General features: G+C 50.8%; 2 protein-coding genes across 2 annotated transcripts; one reads left to right on the top strand and one right to left on the bottom strand.

Moving 5' to 3' along the window:
• Positions 1–7,100: 7,100 nt before the first annotated feature.
• Positions 7,101–7,796, bottom strand: LOC311428075 (olfactory receptor 14C36-like; the record flags this gene model as incomplete). The annotated part of the gene is made up of 1 exon (XM_084539635.1): positions 7,101–7,796. One exon carries the CDS (start codon positions 7,794–7,796, stop codon positions 7,101–7,103), a length of 696 nt encoding a protein of 231 aa, XP_084395761.1.
• Positions 7,797–14,881: 7,085 nt separating this feature from the next.
• Positions 14,882–15,637, top strand: LOC311428074 (olfactory receptor 14C36-like; the record flags this gene model as incomplete). Its single annotated transcript, XM_084539634.1, has 1 exon — positions 14,882–15,637. One exon carries the CDS (start codon positions 14,882–14,884, stop codon positions 15,635–15,637), a length of 756 nt encoding a protein of 251 aa, XP_084395760.1.
• Between the last annotated feature and the right edge of the window lie 6,897 nt (positions 15,638–22,534).

The raw sequence follows: 22,534 nt of genomic DNA, 5'->3' as shown, positions 1-22,534 counted from the left end.
ATTAAAATGCTCTATTTAACCCTAAACACCTTGGCAGATATAAAACACCCGTAAACCACAGAGCTTATCCATACCTCAACCACAGACGTGACAGCACAAACAGAACACCAAACAATCCCACTAAAACTTTGCTTAATCTCTAACCCAGAAAGTAAAAAGAGATACCGAGGGGGCTAGAGAAAATTCAGCTCTGCCTCAGGATCTACTGCCCCAGCAGCAGGAATGTGACTGTGGTAGGGACTGTGAGGTCACTTCTGTCTCTGCACTTGATAGGGCAGCAGCAGGAACGTGTCACAGAAAGGGACTGTGAGGTCACTTGTGTCTGGAGGTGGCAGATCACCATTGAATTCTGCCTGGGAGCTGCACTTTTGGGCTGATATCTGGCAGTGGCCCTGCTAGGCCAGCACAAGGCACCTGCTTGGCATGCTGACTGGGGGATCCCCTCTGCCTCCAGAGCCAGGAGGACCCAGGCAGAAAGAAGGCCCCAACATGGGTTGTCCTGTCCCTTCTGCTTGAGTCCATGACTACACAGCAGGAGGCACAAGGCTTGGCTGTGTGTAGCCAAGAAGCTGCAAGGCCAGCAGCAGGCCCCTGGCTTGGAAGCTGCTGCTGAGGTGACTTGTGTCTGGTTGGCTGAGAGGCCGCAAGGAGCCTGCTGGATTGGGATGCCTACTTCAGGAGTGGTTTCCACACTGTTGGAGATTTCTTTTGTAATAGGAAAGAGCAGGAAAGAAAAAACTGCTACAAAGTGTTCCATGGAAGGCTGGCACTGGTCACGAGGAGGAAGAAATGTCCCTCAAAGGGTCATGCTGTGGTGCCAGAGGTCACTCTCTGATCAGACCCTGGCTTTGTGTTTCAAGGAACAGCTGGTGAGGGCTGATGAGACATCAGTGAAAGCAAGGCATGAGAGCAAGGTGGTGAATAGAGGTGGGTGCCTGCAGCCTTCAAGAAAATAGGGCGATGTGTGGGAAAGCATTGGAAAGCCTGCAGAGGAGAAGGCAGAGTGTGCTAGTAAAAAGGGAGGGCCCCAACATACGTGAACTTTTTGTCCCCCTGGCAGTAGCTTAGGAGGAGAGATGTTATATTCCTTGTGATGGGGCGTCATGGATTCCTTGCAACCCTGTGCAGCAGCTCAGAGGTGTAGTACCACTGTTCTTCTCATTGCATCACACTGCCCACCACATCCCACAGACCCCAGGAAGAGCCTTGAGCCAGACATGGGGGTGCAGGATCTCTCAGTAGCTGTGGGCAGGCCTTTTCATCTTTACCAAAGCCAACCAAACTTTTCTCAGCGCAGTGCTTTGCCTGTCTGTAACCATGGCCTCCAATTACCTGCCCTAACAAGTCCCTGGGGAGGCTTTGTTAGTAACAGCCCTCACTGGGGTCCATTAATATTCCAAGTCTCTTCAACTTTTCCTTCTGACTTTACTTTCTCTAGCAGTTGCATCATTCTCCTCTCAGTACTTGAGCTTCATAGACTCAGTACCAAAATCCAAATGGAACTCATTAAAATGCAGAAACTCCTAACATCTCTTCCATCATATTCTTCAAGCCTTCACGCCTTGTGCAGCTAATTGCAGAGCTTGCATGATGTAATTAAGGAAGAAGATTTCAAAGAGTTACAAATAAAAAGATTTTATTGTTTCAAAGGTTGAATTTTGCTGCATTTCAGTTTGGAGCATCATTCTCCTATCGCTATTCATCCAGGATGACTTCTTTGGAGACCTTCATCGGGAGGAAGAGCAGAGTTTGCTGGTGTGACACCTCCACTGTCTTTGTCCCTGTAACTGCAGTCCAGCCCAGCACATGAAACCCTTATAAGATAAGTCAGGGGTGTGTTTAGAAAATAAAATAAAATAAAATAAAATAAAATAAAATAAAATAAAATAAAATAAAATAAAATAAAATAAAATAAAATAAAATAAAATAAAATAAAATAAAATAAAATAAAATAAAACAAGATTGAAATGACCATTGGATCCTGAGAAATAAAGCCTGAATGTCAGTACACACCTGGACATCCATGGTCTCTCTTGAGTCTTCTGTGGAAAACTCAGGGTGAAAAATAAAGAAAATATATCTTTATTGGCTATAGCTGTACCCATGAGCTTGGCCTCTTTGGGGAAATTGTCCGTTTCCAGACACAGAAACCTACATTGGGTAGAGTGAAAAGACCTGCCCAGTCAACAGAGTAGGGCAAAGTCCTACTTCCTGTGCTATAGATGCAGAAGGCAAAAAGAATTGCATTGTGCCTGACACTACTCTGGGACGTGTCACCCAGGTCGGGCAACTTTACCTTAGTCCTGACAAGTCCATCACTAAAGCACACTACCATGCTCTAAATCTACACCTTGGCTCTCCTGTCAATGACTCAGCTCATGGATGGATATCAGGGTGTCTTGGTTAGCGTGACGCTGCCTCAGGTGCACCACCATGGTAGCCATTGGCACCTGCTGTTCTTCAAACCTCAGCAAACCCCCAACAGAAGGATTCTGTGGAAGGCCAAGCAAGGTAGACAACTGTTTCTTGTCCTTTGTCTCCAAGACAGCTACGTCAAAGCCCCACCTTGGAACTTTGAAGTTCCCTCTCCTGAAGCAGTCTATGCTGAGGATGCACATAGCCTCTGGGCCAGTCCCAGTGGGGTGCTTTTGCCATTCCTTCCCAGTTAGACTCACTTCAGCCTCCAGTACAGTTAATGGGCTGCCCCTGTCACTCCAGAAATACAGGTGGGTTCTACCTCTTTCTAGCTTGATGGCATTAGGGTACTCTGTGCACCGTTGTGCAGTATAGCCTGATACATTTGTGGGTCTGATGTACCAGGCCATTAAATATACCCAGTCCAGTAAACCCGATTGTTCCTTTCTTCCCTGCCTCCCCCTGGCTGGAAGCAGGCCCCCTCTAGTCCTGCTCATAGTATTCATTACGGTGTCTTGTAGACGAACCACTGGAAACACGTCCCCCCACAGCATAGTCATCCCACAGGACAGGGGCAGGGTAATGACAGCCAAGAGACGCATTTGGCTGCAGGAGTTGTGGCAAAACTCAGGCTGAAATACTCAAGAGCAAGACACTTCAAATGGCTGATCCAGAACCCATCTGCATATCCCAGTTTGGGAATCCCTTCTGTCAGGGATATGAAAGCAAAAAATGTGAAACGACTCATCAGGTCAATACACACAGTAAGGTACACAGGTATTGTGCTGGAGTGTGAGAAGGCAAAAAGCATTGTGTTGTGCCTCGGACTAATCAAAGAGACCTAATGCAGTTCATCTCTGAGATAAAGCAAACACTCTAAGAATTGTGAAGGAGATGGAATCGTGGCCTAACATGAAGAAGAATGTACATCACTGGTGAAGGAACTGTCTTTCTATTCCATCACCAAACTGGATTAGACAAGCACCACAACACCTAAAGGTCATATCTCCCATGACTCTGTCAATCCACAGGGCAGGGGAAGGGAGATGACAGTGAAGGAAGGTATTTGGGTGGGGAAGGTGGGGCCCAGCAGAGACAAGGAGTCAAGGCAGTGGGATGGGGAGGCCAGGAGAGGCAGCCCAAGGGGTGGTGCTGCTGGTGAGGACACGTTTGTGGCAGCAGCCTGAGTGGGCAGCATCTGTGCACAGGCGAGGGGAGGCCAGGAAGCGCGTGCCAAGAGCGCTCCTGCCAGCAGAGCCAAGGCTGGGGCCGAGCCCAAGGACAGGGGGCTGCAAGGGCCATACTGAGCTCCCTGCCCCTGCAGCAGCCGCTCTGGCCCTCAGCAGATGTGATGGCCGGCTGCACGGGGAGGTGCTGGCGTGCATCAGAGAGCAGCAAGGAGGGCACTGGAGAGGGCCGGGGCCAGGCGGGTGGCAGAGCCCCATGCAGGGCCTGGCTGGGGTTCCCCTCTGCTGCAGCCAGCACACGCAGCGTGGCAGGAGGAGGACAGGCTGGGCTCGTGGCCACCTTGCTGGGGAAGAGCCCTGATCTGGAGGACAAAGCTTTTCCTGCTCAGAAGGACAAGGAGCTCTGGCTTTGCCCCACGCTTTGTGTCTTCACCCTCTCCCTGTGCACCACAGAGCAGAGGCAGGCCCTGGGCCCTTCCTGACATCCCTGCAGGCCCTGGTGATATCAGTTCAGAAGGACATTTGGTTCTCTCCCTTTTAGAATAATAAAACCAAATTTGAAATACGTTGCTATGTTTAATTAGATGGAAGACTAGAAACTTTTTATGTCTGATGCTACCTTAGTCACTAACACCTTATCGGTAAGGCCATACAAAATTGTAACCCAGGATGGAGGAGAGGGATAAGATAATCTAGGGCTGGAGTATGTGTTTTTAAAGAATAGGTGAGGAACTTGTGGTATACATGCAGTGCTATAGGCTGGGAGATGAATGGTTGGAAAGCTGCCTGGCAGAGAAGGGCCTGGGAGTATTGGTTGATAGTTGGCTGAATATGAGCCAGCAGTGTGCCCAGGTGGCCAAGAAGGCCAACAGCATCCTGGCTTGTATAAGAAGCAGTGTTGCCAGCAGGGCTAGGGAAGTGATTGTCCCCCTGTACTCAGCTCTGGTGTGGCCACACCTCAAGTACTGTGTTCAGTTTTGGGCCCCTCAATACAGGAAAGACATCGAAAGACATCTCTACAAGAAGGACATCGAGGTGCTTGAGCGAGTCCAGAGAAGGGCGACGAAGCTGGTGAGGGGTCTGGAGAACAAGTCCTACGAGGAGTGGCTGAGGGAGCTGGGCTTGTTCAGCCCGGAGAAAAGGAGGCTCAGGGGTGACCTTTTTGCTCTCAACAGCAACCTCAAAGGAGGCTGTAGCAAGGTGGGGGTTGGTCTCTTCTCCCACGTGCCCAATGACTGGATGAGGTGGGAATGGGCTAAAGTTGTGCCAGCGGAGGTTTAGTTTGGATGTTAGGAAGAATTTCTCTTCCGAAAGTGTTGTTAGGCATTGGAATGGGCTGCCCGGGGAAGTGGTGGAGTCACCATCCCTGGACGGCTGCAAGGAATTACTTGCCAGGCTCCTTTGCTGGGGCTGCTGTGTGCCCTGGGGCTGCTGAGCTCTCCTCTGCCTGCTCACACCAGACTGAGCACTTGAGCTCTGGTCAGTCCACCTCAGGCATAACATGGTGCTCAGCGGTAAATATTGGGGTCATCTTTCCAAGTTAAGGTTACAGTTTCTCAGAGACTGGCAGTACAGTGGTCTGCTTGTGGGAATTGAAAAGTTACTAAATATTCCTCATGTTTGGGGTTGGAATATCTTTTTCTTTCATTTTTCTTTTCCTTTCCCTTACTTATGTGTCTATCTCTCTGAGTTTTTATGGTTTTGTTTTATTTTGTTTTGTTTTGTTTTGTTTTCCCCTTCTCCCTCTAGATGTATTTCCTCCTCTCCCTCTAGAGGAGGAGGAAGCAGGCAGCTCATGCATGTGTAGTTTGTGGTTGAGGTGAGCAAGGAGGAGTCTGGCTATGGTGCCAGGAAATGGAGGTCTGTGAAGCTGCAGGAGCCCTGATCTCCTGCCTGGCAGATCCCCAGCACACAGTGCCTGTGCCCCGCAGGGCCAGCCCCGCTCCCCAGGCCAGCACAAGAGGCCTGGCCCAGCCACAGAGCAGCCTGCCCCGAGCAGGGGCCTGCACAAAGAGCTTTCTCCTTCTCATTTCTGCTTTTATACAGGCCCAGCAATGCTGCCCTGCTCTTCCCTAGGGCCATCCCTGCTCCCAGAGAGCCTTGCCCAGGGCACTGTGTCCGTGCTGGCCAGGTCAGCCATTGCTGCTTCCTGCCCTGTGCTCCCCACAGAGCTCCAAGCTGGCGGTGCTGCTGTGAGAGCCAGGGGCTGTGGTGCCCTGGGATCCCCGGGGGTCTCCCTCCCTGCCCATGCTGCTCAGGGTGGGCTGGAGACCTAAGTCCATGGGGATCTCTGCTGCTGAGCCCCTTTCCACCTGCCCTGATGGCTCAGCAGCACAGGGCAGTGCTGGGCAGGGCCATGGGGTGTCTCTGAGGGCACAAAGGGCAGGCGAGTGCTGCACCAGACCTGGTCCATGAGGCCTCAAGAAGGTTATCCTCAATTATTCTACACTCTTAGAGGTCTCTGTCCGCTGGCTCTTCAGCACCACTCCTGGCATGGCAGAGCTGTCCTTACCCCATGGACTCCTCAGATTCCCTTTTTTCTTTACGAAACTCTTCTTTGGATGGCCATTAATTTTATGGGATTCTAATCCCTACCAACTCAGCGTTGCATGTTCTCCCTGCAGATCCCCTGACATCTCCTGGCAGCTCCGGATTCCTCTCCAGGCTGACAGTGGCCATGAGCCCCACTGCAGGGGGGCAGTGCCATGCAGATGAGTCCAAGACCAGTTGTTGTCAGGTGCTGCCATAAAGCTCTTGGTCAGGCCCTTGGTCCCTCTCAGGCTGCCCTTGGACTTTAAGTCTATGTCCTTCACTCCACAAAGTCCCAAATAGAACCCCATTTGTTGCTGTGGTGCTAGCAAGGAGGCAGCTGTGACTCAGGGCTGCACAGTGCCTGCTGCTGCCTGCAGGGACAGGGATGCCACTATAGAGACAACAGGACTGTCACCAAGGTACATGAGATATCAGGGCTTACCCAGAAAAACAAAAAAAGAAGCACAATGTGGAAGCAAAAAGAGAGCAGCAGTGTAAAGGCCACGTCCTGCAGCTGGCCATGGCCATGGCTCCAGGGAAGCAGCAGCCCTGACCCGAAGGCAGCAGAGAGGCAGAGCCCAGCAGGCAGTGAGGGGCAGCCCCAAGAACCACCAGGGCTGCTCCTGCATGTGGCAGCTGGGCTCTTGGTCCTGAGCCCCTCCTGCGTGCTGGGGCTGCTCCCCCAGCTCCTGAGGAGATGGCAAGAGAGATGGCAGCTGAGACCAATCAGGTTCTAACAGCTTCTCAATTGTCTTTATCTAGAAGGCAGGCATGGTTCTACAGGTACATGAGATATTTTTGTGAAAAAAAAATAAAAATAATTAAAAGATTTGAAAATAAAGATACCATTATAAAATGAAAATCTAATAATGCAGTATAATATATTACAAAAGAAGTATAGCAAAAAAATATTCTAACAATTTTTTAGAAAAACAGTGAGTCCTGGCTGGATTGGGGGCTTCAATATTACTGACGAAGGAACATGTATCCGAAGAGTTTCCACAAGGCATCCTTGAGCTGCTGGTTCCTCATGCTGTAGATGAGGGGGTTCAGTGCTGGAGGCAACACTGAGTACAATAATGACACCACCAGGTCCAAGGATGGCGAAGAGATGGAGAAGGGCTTCAAGTAGACAAATATGGCAGTACTGACAAAGAGGGAGACCACGGCCAGGTGAGGGAGGCACATGGAAAAGGCTTTGTGCCGGCCCTGAGAAGAGGGCATCCTCAGCACTGCCCTGAAGATCTGCACATAGGACAGCACAATGAAAACAAAACAACCAAATGTTAAAGCAAAACTAAAGAGAAGTACCCCGACTTCCCTGAGGTAGTAGTCTGAGCAGGAGAGCTTGAGGATGTGGGGGATTTCACAGAAGAACTGGTCCACAGCATTGCCTTTGCAGAGGGGCAGGGAAAATGTAGTGGCCGTGTGCAGGACAGCATTGAGAAAGCCACTGCCCCAGGCAGCTGCTGCCATCTGGGCACAAGCTCTGCTGCCCACGAGGCTCCCGTAGTGCAGGGGCTTGCAGATGGCAATGTAACGGTCATAGGCCATGATGGTGAGAAGGTAATATTCTGCTCCAAACAATAAGACAAAAAAGAAGACCTGTGCAGCACACTCTTGATAGGAGATGGCCCTGGTGTCCCAGAGGGCATTGGCCATGGCTTTGGGCAGAGTGGTGGAGATGCAGCCCACGTCGAGGAGGGCGAGGTTGAGGAGGAAGAAGTACATGGGGGTGTGGAGGTGGTGGTCACAGGCTACGGCAGTGAGGATGAGGCCGTTGCCCAGGAGGGCAGCCAGGTAGATGCCCAGGAAGAGCGCGAAGTGCAGGAGCTGCAGCTTGTGCGTGTCTGCGAATGCCAGGAGAAGAAAATCTGTGATAGAGTTGATGTTGGGCATTTTCTGACATTGAAAACCGTTTTCTGTTAAAGAGGAAATTGCGGAAAAATGTTAAAACAAATTTCTCTGAGGAAAACCTATTGTATGTCATAGAGCACCCCCAAACAGAGCCTGTCTCTTTGCAGGAGAACCTTTCTGCATCTGTCTTGCTTGAGCCGTGGCTGGTGCTGGCTGAGAGGGGCACTGGGAACAGGGGCTGCTGTGGCTCCACAGGAGTTCTTCCTGCTGTGCAGCTGGAGGGAGGCAGAAACACGGCAGAAAATTACATTCCGTCCACTGTTCAGATCCATGAGATCTGCAGTGTTGTTGCAAAAAACTCATCTTAATACAGAGGCAGAGCTGCAGGGATTTTGTTTCCTTTGTTTTGTTCCTATTATCCCGATAACACTTAGGAGAGGTGTTGGATGGTTGAGCTCCCTGACATTTCCTGTGCACTCCCAGAGAAACCCTGTGGGTGCCAGGAGCCAAAGGGGCTGTCCCTTGGTGAAGACTGAGCAGAGCAGCTCTGTTGATTAGACCAGTTCTCAACAGTCAATTGTCACCCCTCTGAGCTGCAGGACAATTGCTCTCAGGTGTTTCCCTGAGTGAAAAATGTAGATGACTGCTAATCAAGGAGGGCCAAATCAAGCCAGAGTTTGAGAGCTTCTCCTCATATGGGCTCTGCCTGTACTGCTGGCCATGCCTGACCCACAGCCCATGGGCTGCAGGGGGAGAGGAGGCCAGGGAGGGGCTGCTCCAGGGGAAGGCGTCTGCACTGCAGGGCATGGCCATGAGGTGCCCGAATCCCCCCTGCCATGGCGTTTCTGCCAACAGTTCCTTCTGGCCGCCTGTCCCTCTGTGCTGCCTGCAGCTGTCCCTGTCGGGAGCTGCTGCTCTGCGCCCACCTCTTCTTTCCCCCTGCCCATGCTCACAGACCCCATCCCACGCGGCTGTGCTCAGCGCTGCCCTGCAGGGCCCTGCCACCAACAGGGCCCTGCCAAGGGGCACCTCCATGGCTGCAGGAGCTACGGGGCAGCTGACAGCGAGCCTGGCATGGCCAGCCAGGGCAGGGTGTTCTGGGCTGACCAGGGGCACCTGCCTTAGTGCACTCCAAGGTGCTTCTGCCAGACTTCCTCACCTTGAACTGCAGCCCAGCAGGACTCTCAAAGCCTACTGCATTGCCCACTGCCCTCCCAGAAACAACACCCAGCAGGAGGAGACCCTTCCAGGACCTGCAGCTGCACGGCCCTGCAGCCAGACACTTACCTTGTCAAGGGCTGTGCAGGTTTCTCCTGCAGGCAGCTCTCAGCATCCTCCCACTGCCAAGTGCCTCCAAGACCTCTCTCCTTCTCTCCTGTCTGTGTGCCAACTGCGGTCAGAGCCCCCAGCCCTGCTGCGCTGTGCAGAGGAGCTGCTCCTGGGCACAGCTGTCTCTCTGCACCACGGCCCTCTTGCCACAAGTTCTCTCTTTCCCACGGGCCTGGCCCAGCTCAGCAGCACAGCACCAGCCCAAGGCACTGCAATCACCCCTCTGGGGGCTTTGCTGATGAGCCCATGAAACTCAGGCACTCAGAGACAATTGAAGACATCTCTCCAGAAGTGCAAGTCAGAGGCAAGTTTCCTGCAGTGTCCCCCTGAGGGCCAGCACTGACACAGCCTCCCTTGGAGCTCGTTAGAGCAGAACACTGGAGGCATTGAGGACAAGGAGACAAAGGCAATGTGAAGGTGATAGTGATGTGTAGGAAAACTGGATGTGTGTCACCAAGCACAAGGGCCAGGCCTTGACCCATGTCCCCTGGGAAGGGAGATCCTTAGCAGTCACACCTTGCTCCGGACTCTTTGTGGGGCAGTAGGAGATGGGGATGTTCATTGCCAAGTGCAGGAGAATGGTGCAACCCCTGCATGGTTCATGGGAGGGGATGAGGAAGCAATGAGGCCCTGGTGCTTTAACGATCAGCTGTCTCCTCATAGGCCTCAGTGGCAGAGACAACAGCCATAGCCATGGACACAAAGACCTGGTCCTGTTGGGAATTTAAGCCTTATCACAGCCCTCTATCCTGTCTAAACATGGCTTTCCTAGGGACTCCAAGACCTCCACATCTTTCTTTTTTGACTGCAGACCCTTATCTCTGTGGGGTCACAGCAGATCTGAGCTGAGCATGATAACTCAGATCTTCTTGGTGGTCATGCTCCTCGTCAGGCAGCTCTGTAGGAAGCTGACCTGGTTCCTCGTGAGCAGGCACCACTGCTCTGTGGCATCCCTCGTTGTACCCAGGGCCTCCTCCTCCTGGGCACTACTCACTCAGCAGGGTCCCAGGGTGCCCTGATGTGTGGGGTTTCTCTCCCCCTGGTACATGAGTGGGCTCTTCTCCATGTTAAAGTCAAGAGTTTTCTGAAGTGAAAATCCTGCATATTCTCAAGGTTCACCCACAGTGATGCTCCATTCTATCACCTGTTAATATCAGCAGGCAGACAGTTCAACCTTCGTGTAATTGTGCTATCTCTGACCAGACAGCAGCAGCAGCAAGAGTTGCAGGGAAATTTGGATAATTCAGGAGTAACTGACTAAATGGAATTGCAGCACAGTCACTCAAGGGCAGGGGATGGAAGGCTGTCAGGTTCCACATTTGCTGTGCTTTCTTCTCATGCATGCTGTCAGTTTGTCTGACAATGTTATGGGACTGTGCAGGTCAAAATTGGACGGTCCAAAGCCTATCTGGAGCTCAATCCATCTATTAATGTCAAAAAAATTAAAAAATATAAAATAAAATAAGACAGAAATGGTATAAATAGTTTAAATGAAGGAGGATTAGGGAGAATCATAATGCTTTACTGGATTTTGGGGGGAAAACTCAGTGACAAGGGATGAGGTAAAGGCTGAGACACTTAATGCCTTCTTTGCCTGTGCTATTAGCAGCAAGACCAGCTTTTTCCCCTGGATATTTCTTCCTCCTCATAGCCAGTGCCAACCTTCCAATGCAAACTTTGTAGCATTTTTTTCTCTCCTGCTCATTCATAATAACAAAAGAATCTCCATCAACGTGGAAACCCTTTCTGAAGTAAGCATCCCAACCCAGCAGGCTCCTTGCAACCTGTCAGCCAAGCAGACACAAGTCACCTCAGCAGCAGCTTCCAAGCCAGGGGCCTGCTGCTGGCCTTGCAGCTTCTTGGCTAGACACAGCCAAGCCTTGTGCCTGCTGCTGCCCACTCATGGACTCAAGCAGAAGGGACAGGACAACCCATGTTGAGGCCTTCTTTCTGCCTGGGTCCTCCTGGCTCTGGAGGCAGAGGGGATTCCCCAGTCAGCATGCCAAGCAGGTGCCTTGTGCTGGCCTAGCAGGGCCACTGCCAGATGTCAGCCCAAAAGTGCAGCTCCCAGGGAGGTCACCTGTGTCAGGAGGTGCCAGGTCACCCTTTACTTTTGAGAAGTCAAGGCACTTGCTTGGCATGCTGACTGGGGGATCCCCTCTGCCTCCAGAGCCAGGAGGACCAAGACAGAAAGGAGGCCCCCAGATGGATTGTCCTGTCCCTTCTGCTTGAGTCCATGAGTGGGCAGCAGCAGGCACAAGGCTTGGCTGTGTGTAGCCAAGAAGCTGCAAGGCCAGCAGCAGGCCCCTGGCTTGGAAGATGCTGCTGAGGTGACTTGTGTGTGGTTGGCTGAGAGGCCGCAAGGAGCCTGCTGGGTCAGGATGCCTACTTCAGGAGGGGTTTCCACCCTCATGGAGCTTTCTGTGGTAATAGGAAAGAGCAGGAGAGAAAAAACAGCCACAAAGTTAATCTTGAAGTGTAGCTCTGGCCATGAGGAGGAAGAAATATCCAGGGGAACAACTAGTCTTGCTGGTAGAGACTGAGGAAAAGAAGGCATTATGTTCCTCAGGTTTTGTCATCAGGTTTTCCCACACACCCATTAAAGATGATCATTCTTCTAAATCCTCTTTTATAAAAGTATTTATATACACTTTTTTGTTTGTTTGTTTTGTTGTTTTTTTTTTTTTTTTTTTTTTTTTTTTTTTTTTTGTCTTTGACAGTAATAGATGGATTGAGCTCCAGCTGGGCTTTGGACCTTCTAATTTTTTCTAATTTTCACCTGCACAGCCCCATAATATTCAGGACACAGCTCCAGACAAACTGAAAGCATGCATGAGAAGGAAGCACAGAAGAGGTGGAATCTGGCAGCCTTCCATCCCCTACTCTCCTGTGATTCTATGCTGCACTTTTTTTCAGCTTCTTACTCCTCTATTATCCAAACGATCCATGCAGCTCCTGATGCTACTATCTTGTCAGAGACAGCACAGACACAGGAAGGTTGAACTATCTGCCTGCAGACATGAACACCTGACAGAATGGAACATCTGTCCAGTGGAATCTTGAGAAACTGCAGTAGTTTGCCTAAAGGAACAACTTGAACAATAAATGCCTAGTCCTGTGCCAGAGGAATAGGAACTACACATCAGGGCAGACTCTACTGAGGGAGCAGTGACCAGGAGGAGGAGGGCCTGGGCACCACGAGGGATGCCTTATGAGCTGTGGTGCCTGCTCACCAGGAACCAGGCCAGCTTCCTACAGAGCTACCTAATGAGGAGCAGGACCTCCAAGAAAACCTGAGTTATCATATTCAAGCTCAGATCCAGTGTGGCACCACACAGAAGAGGGTCTGCAGCCCTCAGGAGGTACAGGTCTGGGAGTCCCTAGGACAGCTTGGTGTGGAAAGGATCAAGGGCTCTACGAGGGATCAAAGTCACAACAGGACCCAGTTCTTTGTGTCCATTGCTATGGCTGTTGTCTCTGCAACTGAGGCCTTTGAGGAGACAGCTGATTGTTAAAACACCACGGCCTCATTGCCTCCTCACTCCTACCCATGAAGCAGGCAGGGGTCGTACCATTCTCCTGCACTTGGCAATGCACATCCCCATCTCCTACTGCCCCACAAAGAGCCCTGAGCAAGGTGTGAAGGGAAAGGATCCCCCTTAAAATGGGTTGGATGTCAAGTCCTGGCCCTTGTGCTTGGTGAAACACATCCAGGTTTCCTACACATCAGTGTCACCTTCACATTGCCTTTGTCTCCTTGTCCTCACTGCCTCCAGGGTTCTGCTCTAATGAGCTCCAAGGGAGGCTGTGTCAGTGCTGGCCCTCAGGGGGACACTGCAGGAAACTTGCCTCTGACTTGGACTTCTGGAGAGATGTCTTCAATTGTCTCTGAGTACCTGAGGTTCGTGAGCTCATCAGCAAAGCCCCCAGAGGGGTGATTGCAGTGCCTTGGGCTGGTGCTGTGCTGCTGAGCTGGGCCAGGCTCATGGGACAGAGAGATCTCGTGGCAAGAGGACCCTGGTGCAGAGAGACAGCTGTGCCCAGGAGCAGCTCCTCTGCACAGCTCAGCAGGGCTGGGGGCTCTGACCGCAGCTGGCACATAGAGAGGAGAGAAGGAGAGAGGGCTTGGAGGCACTTGGCAGTGGGAGGATGCTGAGAGCTGCCTGCAGGAGAAACCTGCACAGCCCTTGACAAGGTAAGGGTCTGGCTGCAGGGCCATGCAACTGCAGGTCCTGGAAGGGTCTCCTCCTGCTGGGTGTTGTTTCTGGGAGGGCAGTGGGCAATGCAGTAGGCTTTGAGAGTCCTGTTGGGTTGCAGTGTGAGGTGAGAAAGTCTGGCAGAAGCACCTTGGAGTGCCCTAAGGCAGGTGTCCCTGGTCAGCCCAGAACACCGTGCCCTGGCTGGCCATGCCGGGCTCTCTGTCAGCTGCCCCGTAGCTCCTGCAGCCATGGAGGTGCCCCTTGGCAGGGCCCTGCTGGTGGCAGGGTACTGCAGGGCAGCGCTGAGCACAGCCGCGTGGGATGGGGTCTGTGAGCACGGGCAGGGGGAAAGAAGAGGTGGGTGCAGAGCAGCAGCTCCCTGCAGGGACAGCTGCAGGCAGCACAGAGGGGCAGGCGGCCAGAAGGAGCTGTTGGCAGAAACGCCATGGCAGGGGGGATTCGGGCACCTTGCGGCCATGCCCTGCACTGCAGACGCCTTCCCCTGGAGCAGCCCCTCCCTGGCCTCCTCTCCCCCTGCAGCCCATGGGCTGTGGGGCAGATGGGGGTAGAAGAGAAGGTAGAGCTCAAAGAGAGGCTCCCAAGTTCTGTCTGTGTGAGAACTTCACCTCAGGTGAGGTTTCTGTCCAGCTGCACATGGACTGGGGATTCTCTGCTCTCAGTTGTCTCCAGTTGCTTCTCAAGGAAACTCCAGAGCTGGGTGGTTCTGTGGCTCAAAGACAGGAAATACAGGGCAGATTAGAACACAACTTGTGGGCAGTGGCCTGTGTAACTCTGCATTCAGATGAGTTGTTTGAAATAACACTGAAAAGCTCATTGATCTGACCAGTGAACTGAACTTGAGCTTCCCCCATGTTCCTGATTCCTTCCTGCTGTATAGCAGAGAGGACTCCTCTGCAGCCTACAGCAGCCCCTGCTCGCAGTGCCACTCTCAGCCAGCACCAGCCACAGCTCAAGCAGGAGAGATGCCAAAAGATTTTTGTGCAAAGAGAGAGGCTCAGGTTACAGGGTGCTTTAAGAGACACAATAGGTTTTCCTCAGAGAACTCTGTTTTAACATTCTTCTGCATTTTGCTCTTTACCAGGAAAGCATGTGTATGGACAGCAAATGCCCAACATCAGCTCTGTGAGCGAGTTCCTCCTGCTGGCATTCGCAGACACGCGCGAGCTGCAGCTCCTGCACTTCGCGCTCTTCCTGGGCATCTACCTGGCTGCCCTCCTGGGCAACGGCCTCATCCTCAGCGCCGTAGCCTACAACCACCGCCTCCACACCCCTATGTACTTCTTCCTCCTCAACCTTGCCCTTCTCGATGTGGGATCCATCTCCACCACTCTGCCCAAAGCCATGGCCAATGCCCTCTGGGACACCAGGGCCATCTCCTATCAAGGCTGTGCTGCTCAGGTCTTTTTCTTTCTCTTCTTTATAGCAGCAGAATATTTTCTTCTCACTGCCATGGCCTATGACCGCTACATTGCCATCTGCAAGCCCCTGCACTACGGGAGCCTCGTGGGCAGCAGAGCTTGTGCCCAGATGGCAGCAGCTGCCTGGGGCAGTGGCTTTCTCAATGCTGTCCTGCACATGGCCACTACATTTTCCCTTCCCCTCTGCCATGGCAATGCTGTGGACCAGTTCTTCTGTGAAATCCCCCAAATCCTCAAGCTCTCCTGCTCAGATGCCTACCTCAGGGAAGTCGGGGCACTTGTGTTTAGTGTTTCTTTAGTCCTTGGTTGTTTTGTTTTCATTGTTTTCTCCTACATGCAGATCTTCAGGGCAGTGCTGAGGATGCCCTCTAAGCGGGCCCGGCACAAAGCCTTTTCCACATGCCTTCCTCACCTGGCCGTGGTCTTCCTGTTTGTCAGCACTGGCATATTTGCCTACCTGAGGCCCCCCTCCATCTCTTCCCCATCCCTGGACCTGGTGGTGGCTGTTCTATACTCAGTGTTGCCTCCAGCAGTGAATCCCCTCATTTACAGCATGAGGAACCAGCAGCTCAAACATACAGTGAGGAAACTATTTTATACCTCTTCCTTCAGCATTAATAATGTGCATAAAATACTAATAGGATTTATGCAAACAAACACTCTTAGTGCAAATTCTTGAAAGTAATTTTCTTTATTATTATTTACTATATCTTGTGGCTTTGATTTAATGTTATTCTAAGCCTCCTAATTATTATCTTATTATTATTATGAAGTCAATAATTTCAAATACCTTTACAATCGATATTCTTGTTTAAATAAAGACAATAAAGAAACTGGGACAATTTCATTAGTTTCAACTGCAATCTCTTCCCATCGTCAGTGCCTCCAGCAGTGAACCCACTCATCTAAAACATGAGGAACCTGGAACTAACGGTTGCAGTGAGGACACTGATTGAATACATATTCTTCAGCTTCGTTGACTATAACAATAAGCTTATAATCAGAAACACCTATTTTTTGAAAACTTTAAGATACATTATTTTTCTTTTTATTTGTCTGTGTTGTTAGCCAGGGGAGTTTTACGTTAGATGTTAGGAAGAACTTCTTTACTGAAAAGGTTGTTAGACACTGGAACAGGCTGCCCAGGGAAGTGGTGGAGTCACCATCCCTGGAAGTCTTCAAAAGACGCTTAGATGTAGAGCTTAGGGATATGGTTTAGTGGAGGGCTGTTAGCATTAGGTTGGAGGTTGGACTCGATGACCTTGAGGTCTCTTCCAACCTAGAAAATTCTGTGATTCTGTGATTCTGTTATTTTCACTAGCTATTTTTTCAGATATAAATAATATTAATCTTAACCTCCTACTTGTTAAAGATTTACCTATAGAACCAGGCTTCCTGTGTAGGTAAACACAATAAAGAATCCAGAAGAAATTCATTGGTCTGAGCTGCCACCTCTTCCTATCCCCTCAGGAGCTGGGGGAGCACTTGCTGGGGCACTTGTGTTTTAGTATTTCTTTAGCCTTTGGTTCTTTTGTTTTCATTGTGCTGTCCTATAGCCTATGTGCAAATCTTCAGGGCAATGCTGAGGATACCCTCTGAACAAGGCCGGCACAAAGCCTTTTCCACGTGCCTCCCTCACCTGGCCATGGTCTTCCTCTTTCTCAGCACTTCCACGTTTGCCTACCTGAAGCCCGCTTCCATCTCTTCCCCATCTCTGGACTTGGTGGTGTCACTTTTGTACTCAGTGGCACCTCCAGCAGTGAACCCCCTCATCTACAGCATGAGGAACCAGGAGCTCAAGGTTGCAGTGAGGAAACTGTTTCTATATGTGCTTCTTAAGCATCAGTGCTGTTAACATTATTGTTATTTGTATCATATCATTTTTTGTACTTAGTATTATTATCATATTGTAATAACAATAATAATCCTTTAAATGCTACCATTCTATTTTAAGTAACTGACGAGAGATTTTCATTTCATTTTTCATTTTGATTATTTTCATAACTTTTGACATTGTTTTAATTTATTAAGTAATTTATTTACTTTGACTATGTCTTCTAATCAATCATATTGAACTAGGCTTCCTCTGTAAGTACAGACAATAAAGAAGACAGCATAAATTCATTGGACTCAGTATCCCTCTCTTCCCATCTCCTCTGATTCTGGGGGAGCAGCCCCAGCATGCAGGAGGGGCTCAGGGCCAAGAGGCTCACCGCCCGCTGGGCTCTGCCTCTCTGCTGCCTTCGGGTTGGGGCTGCTGCTTGCCTGGAGCCATGGCCATGGCCAGCAGCAGGACGTGGTCTTGTCACTGCTACTCCCTTTGGCTTCCTCATTGTTCTCTTGTGCTTTCACATTCAACTAAGTCTTCAGATCTCATGTATCTTGCTGTCTGTACAGTGGCATCTCTTCCATTGCACAGCTCTTCCAAAGCTGGTGGAAGGAATATACCCAAGGAACTGCTGCATGAACGGGCCTCTTGCTTTTCTGGCCTTCACTGTGGATCAGAATTTCAGAGTGCTCAGTGTAGTGCTGGACTGGGAGTTCCCTTCTTGGCTGGCCATGGCTCAGCAAACAATAACTGGCCTTGACTGGCCTGGAACTGTCCCGGTTGTGCTTAGTCTGATGGCAAATAACATGCTGGAGAGGAATGTGGAGCTGCTCTGTGGCTGGGCCAGGCCTCTTGTGCTGGCCTGGGAAGCGGGGCTGCCCCTGCGGGGCACAGGCACTGTGTGCTGGGGATCTGCCAGGCAAGAAAGCAGGGCTCCTGCAGCTTCACAGACCTCCATCTCTTGAGCCGGGTCTGGCCCCAGCGTGGGGACTGCTGGGGAGGCCCAGAGCTGCCTTTGAGGCAGCAGCTGCGGTGCCTTGCAAGGGGCTGGGGCTGTGGTGGCCGTGCCCAGAGCCCTGCAGCAGCCTGTGGTGGGCACTGCCCTGGGGACAGCACAGTCTGGGCTGCTGGGCTTGGCTGGGGAGAGGGCAGGGAGGTGGGGAGAGGTGGGCAGGGGCTGGGCTGGGCTGGGCAGTGCCCGGCAGAGGGCAACAGCAGCGTCAGAGAGCAGTGGCAGCATGCAGGGGAGGGCTCCCAGCAGGGCTTGGTGCTGCAGAGCCAGGGCTGCGCGAAGGGAGCCCAGAGCTGCAGGGGCAGGGGAGAGGAAGCCACTCTGGGCCCTTGCTGGCTTGGGCAGAGCAGGAAGGGGGCCCAGGGCATTCGTCCCCTCCCTGCAGCCTGCCAGCACATCTGCCGAGGGCCAGGGCGGCTGCTGCAGGGGCAGGGAGCTCAGCATGGCCCTTGCAGCCCCCTGCCCTGGGCCTGCCTCTGCCCTTGGCCTCAGCGCCGGCCTTGTCTGTGCTGGCAGGAGCGCTCTTGGCACGCACTTCCTGGCCTCCCCTCGCCTGCGCACAGCTGCTGCCCACTCAGGCTGCTGCCACAAATGTGTCCTCACAAGCAGCACCACCCCTTGGGCTGCTTCTGCTGGCCTCCCCCACCCAACTGCCTTGACTCCTTGTCTCTGGTGGGCCCCAACTCCTGCACCGAATTGCATTCCTTGGCTCTCAGTGACGTCTCCCCTGCCATGATGGGACATGCTTTCCAGTGTGCCATCTACCAGACACAGCAATGAATACTATGAGCAAGACTAGAGGGGTCCTCCTTCCAGCCAAGGCGGGGGCACAGAGGAAAGGGACAATTGGGTTTACTGGACTGTGTATATTTAATGGCCTGACACATCAGACACACAAATGTATCAGGCTCTACTAGACACCGGTGCAGAGTGTACCCTGATGCCATCAAGCTACAAAGAGGCAGAATGCACATGTATTTCTGGAATGACGGGGCATCCCAAGAGATAACTGCACTGGAGGTTGAAGTGAGTCTAACAGGGAAGGAATGGCAAAAGCACCTGTTATAAATGAAGTCTTACTCAATCTGAATTTAGTAATATTTATAAAAGGCAAGCAAACAGTGCTGGGTGTCTGGGGAGTCTATGCTCTACCAAGATGCACACACGAAGATCGAACTTTCTAAACGTACAGAACATTGCTTTTATATATGCCTTTACATATGTACAATCAGAAATGGTAACAAACAATCCTTTAAGTCTATTACTGTTGAAGTCCATGAATGGGGGAGCATAGTTGGAGTTGGTAATCCTGGTTGAAGTGCTCCCATATCTTCCATGACTTAACAGTCTCCATTTTCCACTCCTTTTCTTGATTACAAACACCAGAGAGTTCCAGGGCTAGTTGTGGGAACAACATGTCTTGCTAGGAACTCGGCCTTCGGGCCTTATGTATCCTATTCTTCCCAGATCGAAGAAAACATATCTATCTCCTCTTCAAGGCCAATAGGGCCTGGGTCAAAAGGCATGTCACCAGGGGGCATAATAGCAAAGGCCTGCAATGGCACTAGTGGAGGGGGCGGGGGCGATGGTGTAGTAGAAGGATTGGTGGATGAGCCTGCAGCTCCCTCACTGTCTGGCAAACCACGTGTGTCTGACTGTGGTCCCACATGGCTCTTTAAGGCCTCAGAGACTGCTTGCCAGGTGCCGAGCAGTCCCACCGCAACCTTGTCATTTTTAGTTGCAGATTCCCACACCTTGACATCAATTTGGTTCCATATTTCAGGATCATAAACTGTCTAATTGTTAAGAAGGAGAATAAGCTGTAAGGTTAGCAGGACAGTCTTTGTTTCTAAGGACGTATGATTCCCCATAATGTGCAGCTGCTTACCAGCAAGGGGCAGTTGTGTGCGTGGCTCCGCTTCTCTCAGCTTGAGCTTCTTCCCATCTCCAGTGCGCCCATTTCCAGCGACTTTCTGTACGAGAGTCTCTGAGTGGTTTGCTGAGTTTGGCCAAACCTATCTTTATGAGGTGATCAATGTGCCTGTTCCCATCCTGGTCTCTATTCTGCTAGCCTGTCCCTATTAATTCCTTTTTCATTATGTCGGGATGTCTTTTTTCATCTTGAGGACAGGCTCCCCTCTTATACCCTTCGCCCCACAGCAGTCCTTTTCAAAAATAACTTTTCATTTGTCAAACAACTTTGCCCAGCAACAGCAAAGACTGGCTTCAGGAGAGGGAACTTTAAAGTTCCAAGAGGGCACCACCGGTGAGGCTTTGGCTAACCGAGTCTCCCTGATTGCCCTCCATGACCTTCGTTCATTAACTGGAGAGCCAAGGTATAGATGCAGAGCTTGGTAGCGTGGTTATGTGATGGACTTGTCAGCACTAAGGTAAAGTTGCCTGACCTGGGTGACATGTCCCAGAGCAGTGTCAGGCACATTGCAATTCTTTTTGCCTTCTGCATCTATAGCACAGGAAGTAGGACTTTGCCCTACTCCATTGACTGGGCAGGTCTTTTCACTTTACCCAATTTAGGTTTCCTTGGCTGGAAAGGGACGATTTCCCCAAAGAGGCCAAGCTCATGGGTACAGCTACAGCCACTTGAAGATATATTTTCTTTAGTTTTCTTCCTGAGTTTTCAACAGAAGACCCAAGAGAACCATGGATGTCCAGGTGTCTACTAAGATTAATTTAGAATGTCTCAGGATCCAATGGTCATTTCAATTTTATTTTATTTTATTTTATTTTATTTTATTTTATTTTATTTTATTTTATTTTATTTTATTTTATTTTATTTTTCCTTGAATTATCTTTGAAAGGTTTTCATGTGCTGAGCCCTGCTGCAGCTACAGGGACAAAGACCACTGCTGGCAGATGAGGTGTCAGACCTCCAGACTCTGATTTTCCTCCTGATGCAGGTCTGCAAATAAGTCACCCTGGATGAATAGCAATAGGTGAATGATGCTCCAAACTGAAATGCAACAAAATTCAGCGTTTTAAATGAAAAAGAAAAAAAAAATATTTGATGCTTTTTGAAAACTTCATCCTTAACTACATCATGCAAGCTCTGCAATTAGCTGCACAAGGCGTGAAGGCTTGAAGACAACTATGGAAGAGATGTTAGGACTTTCTGCACTTTAATGAGTTCCATGGTGTATTTCGGTGTTCAGTCTATGAAGCTCAGGTACTGAGAAGAGAGTGATGTAACTGTTTGAGCAAGTAAAGTCAGAAGGACGAGTTGAAGTGACTTGGAGTATTAATGGGCCCCACTGAGGGCTATTACTAAGAAAGCCTCCCCAGGGCCTTGTTAGGGCAGATATTTGAAGGCCACGGTTACAGACAGGCAAAGCTCTATGCTGAGAAAAGTCTTGGTTGGTTTTGGTGATGCCGAAGGGCCAAGGGTTGGCCCCAGCCACTGGAACAGGAGATCCTGCATCCCCAAGTCTTTCTCAAGGCTCTTGCTGGAATCTGTGGGATGTGGTGGGCAGGGTGATGCCAAGGGAAGAATAGTGGTATGTCACCTCTGAGCTGATGTACAGGGTTGCAAGCAATTAATGAGGCCTCATTGCAATGAGTATAACATCTCTCCTCATAAGCTGCAGCAAAGGAGACAAATATCTCAGGGTTGTTAGCACCTTCCCTTTTTACCAGCACCCTCTGCCTTCTCCTCTGCAGGTTTTCCAATGCTGTCCCACACATTGCCCTATTGCCTTGAAGTCTGCAGACACCACTGTTCACCACTTTGCTCTCATCCCTTGCTTTAACCCATGTCTCGTCAACCCTCACCAGCTGTTCCTTGAAACACAAAGCCATGGTCTGATCAGAGGGTGACCTCTGGCACTACAGCACAACCCCTTGAAGGACATTTCTTCCTCCTTGTGGCCAGTTCCAACCTTCCAGGGTGTGATAAATTAGTGGGGGTTTGTTCATTGTCTTTGAGGAATTTGGAGAATCTGCTGGGGAGAAAAGGTTGTAAAATTTAAGTGCCTTGATAAGGGAGGAAGCAGGAGGGGGTGTTGGGTGAACATCCTTGAGTTAAACCAGACTTTGTGAAATTTCTTACCACAAGACATCCTTTTTGCCGCTTTACTACCCCCACCTGAACACGAAGCAGAGGAATAACGACCCCCCCTCTCAACAATAGATTGCGCAGCCTCAGCCAGTTCAACAAGTCCTGATAAGCCGGAATTCAACTACTATAAAACAGCAACACTGGAAAGGGAAGTTGCGTGCTGTTGCGGAGCGGAGACTCCCCAGCCACCTAGCGCTGTTTTGCTTGTGTCTGCTTACTTGATTAATAAAATAATTTCAATAGACCAGTAAATTGTGTGGTTTAATTTATAACACAGGGCACACTTTGTGGCAAGTTTTTCTCTCCTGCTCTTTCCTGCTACCACAGATAGCTCCATCAGGTTGGAAACCCCTCCTGAAGTAGGCATCCCAACCCAGCAGGCTCCTTGCGGCCTCTCAGCCAACCAGACACAAGTCACCTCAGCAGCAGCTTCCAAGCCAGGGGCCTGCTGCTGGCCTTGCAGCTTCTTGGCTAGACACAGCCAAGCCTTGTGCCTGCTGCTGCCCACTCATGGACTCAAGCAGAAGGGACAGGACAACCCAACTGGGGGCCTTCTTTCTGTCTGGGTCCTCCTGGGCATGGAGGCAGAGGGGATCCCCCAGTCAGCATGCCAAGCAGGTGCCTTGTGCTGGCCTAGCAGGGCCACTGCCAGCTGTCAGCCCAA

This window comes from Aythya ferina (assembly GCF_964211825.1).
Source record: "Aythya ferina genome assembly, contig: HAP1_SCAFFOLD_29, whole genome shotgun sequence".
Taxonomy (NCBI): domain Eukaryota; kingdom Metazoa; phylum Chordata; class Aves; order Anseriformes; family Anatidae; genus Aythya; species Aythya ferina.
The sequence above is the reverse complement of the archived record's forward strand: the minus strand, read 5'-3'. Positions and strand labels throughout refer to the sequence as shown.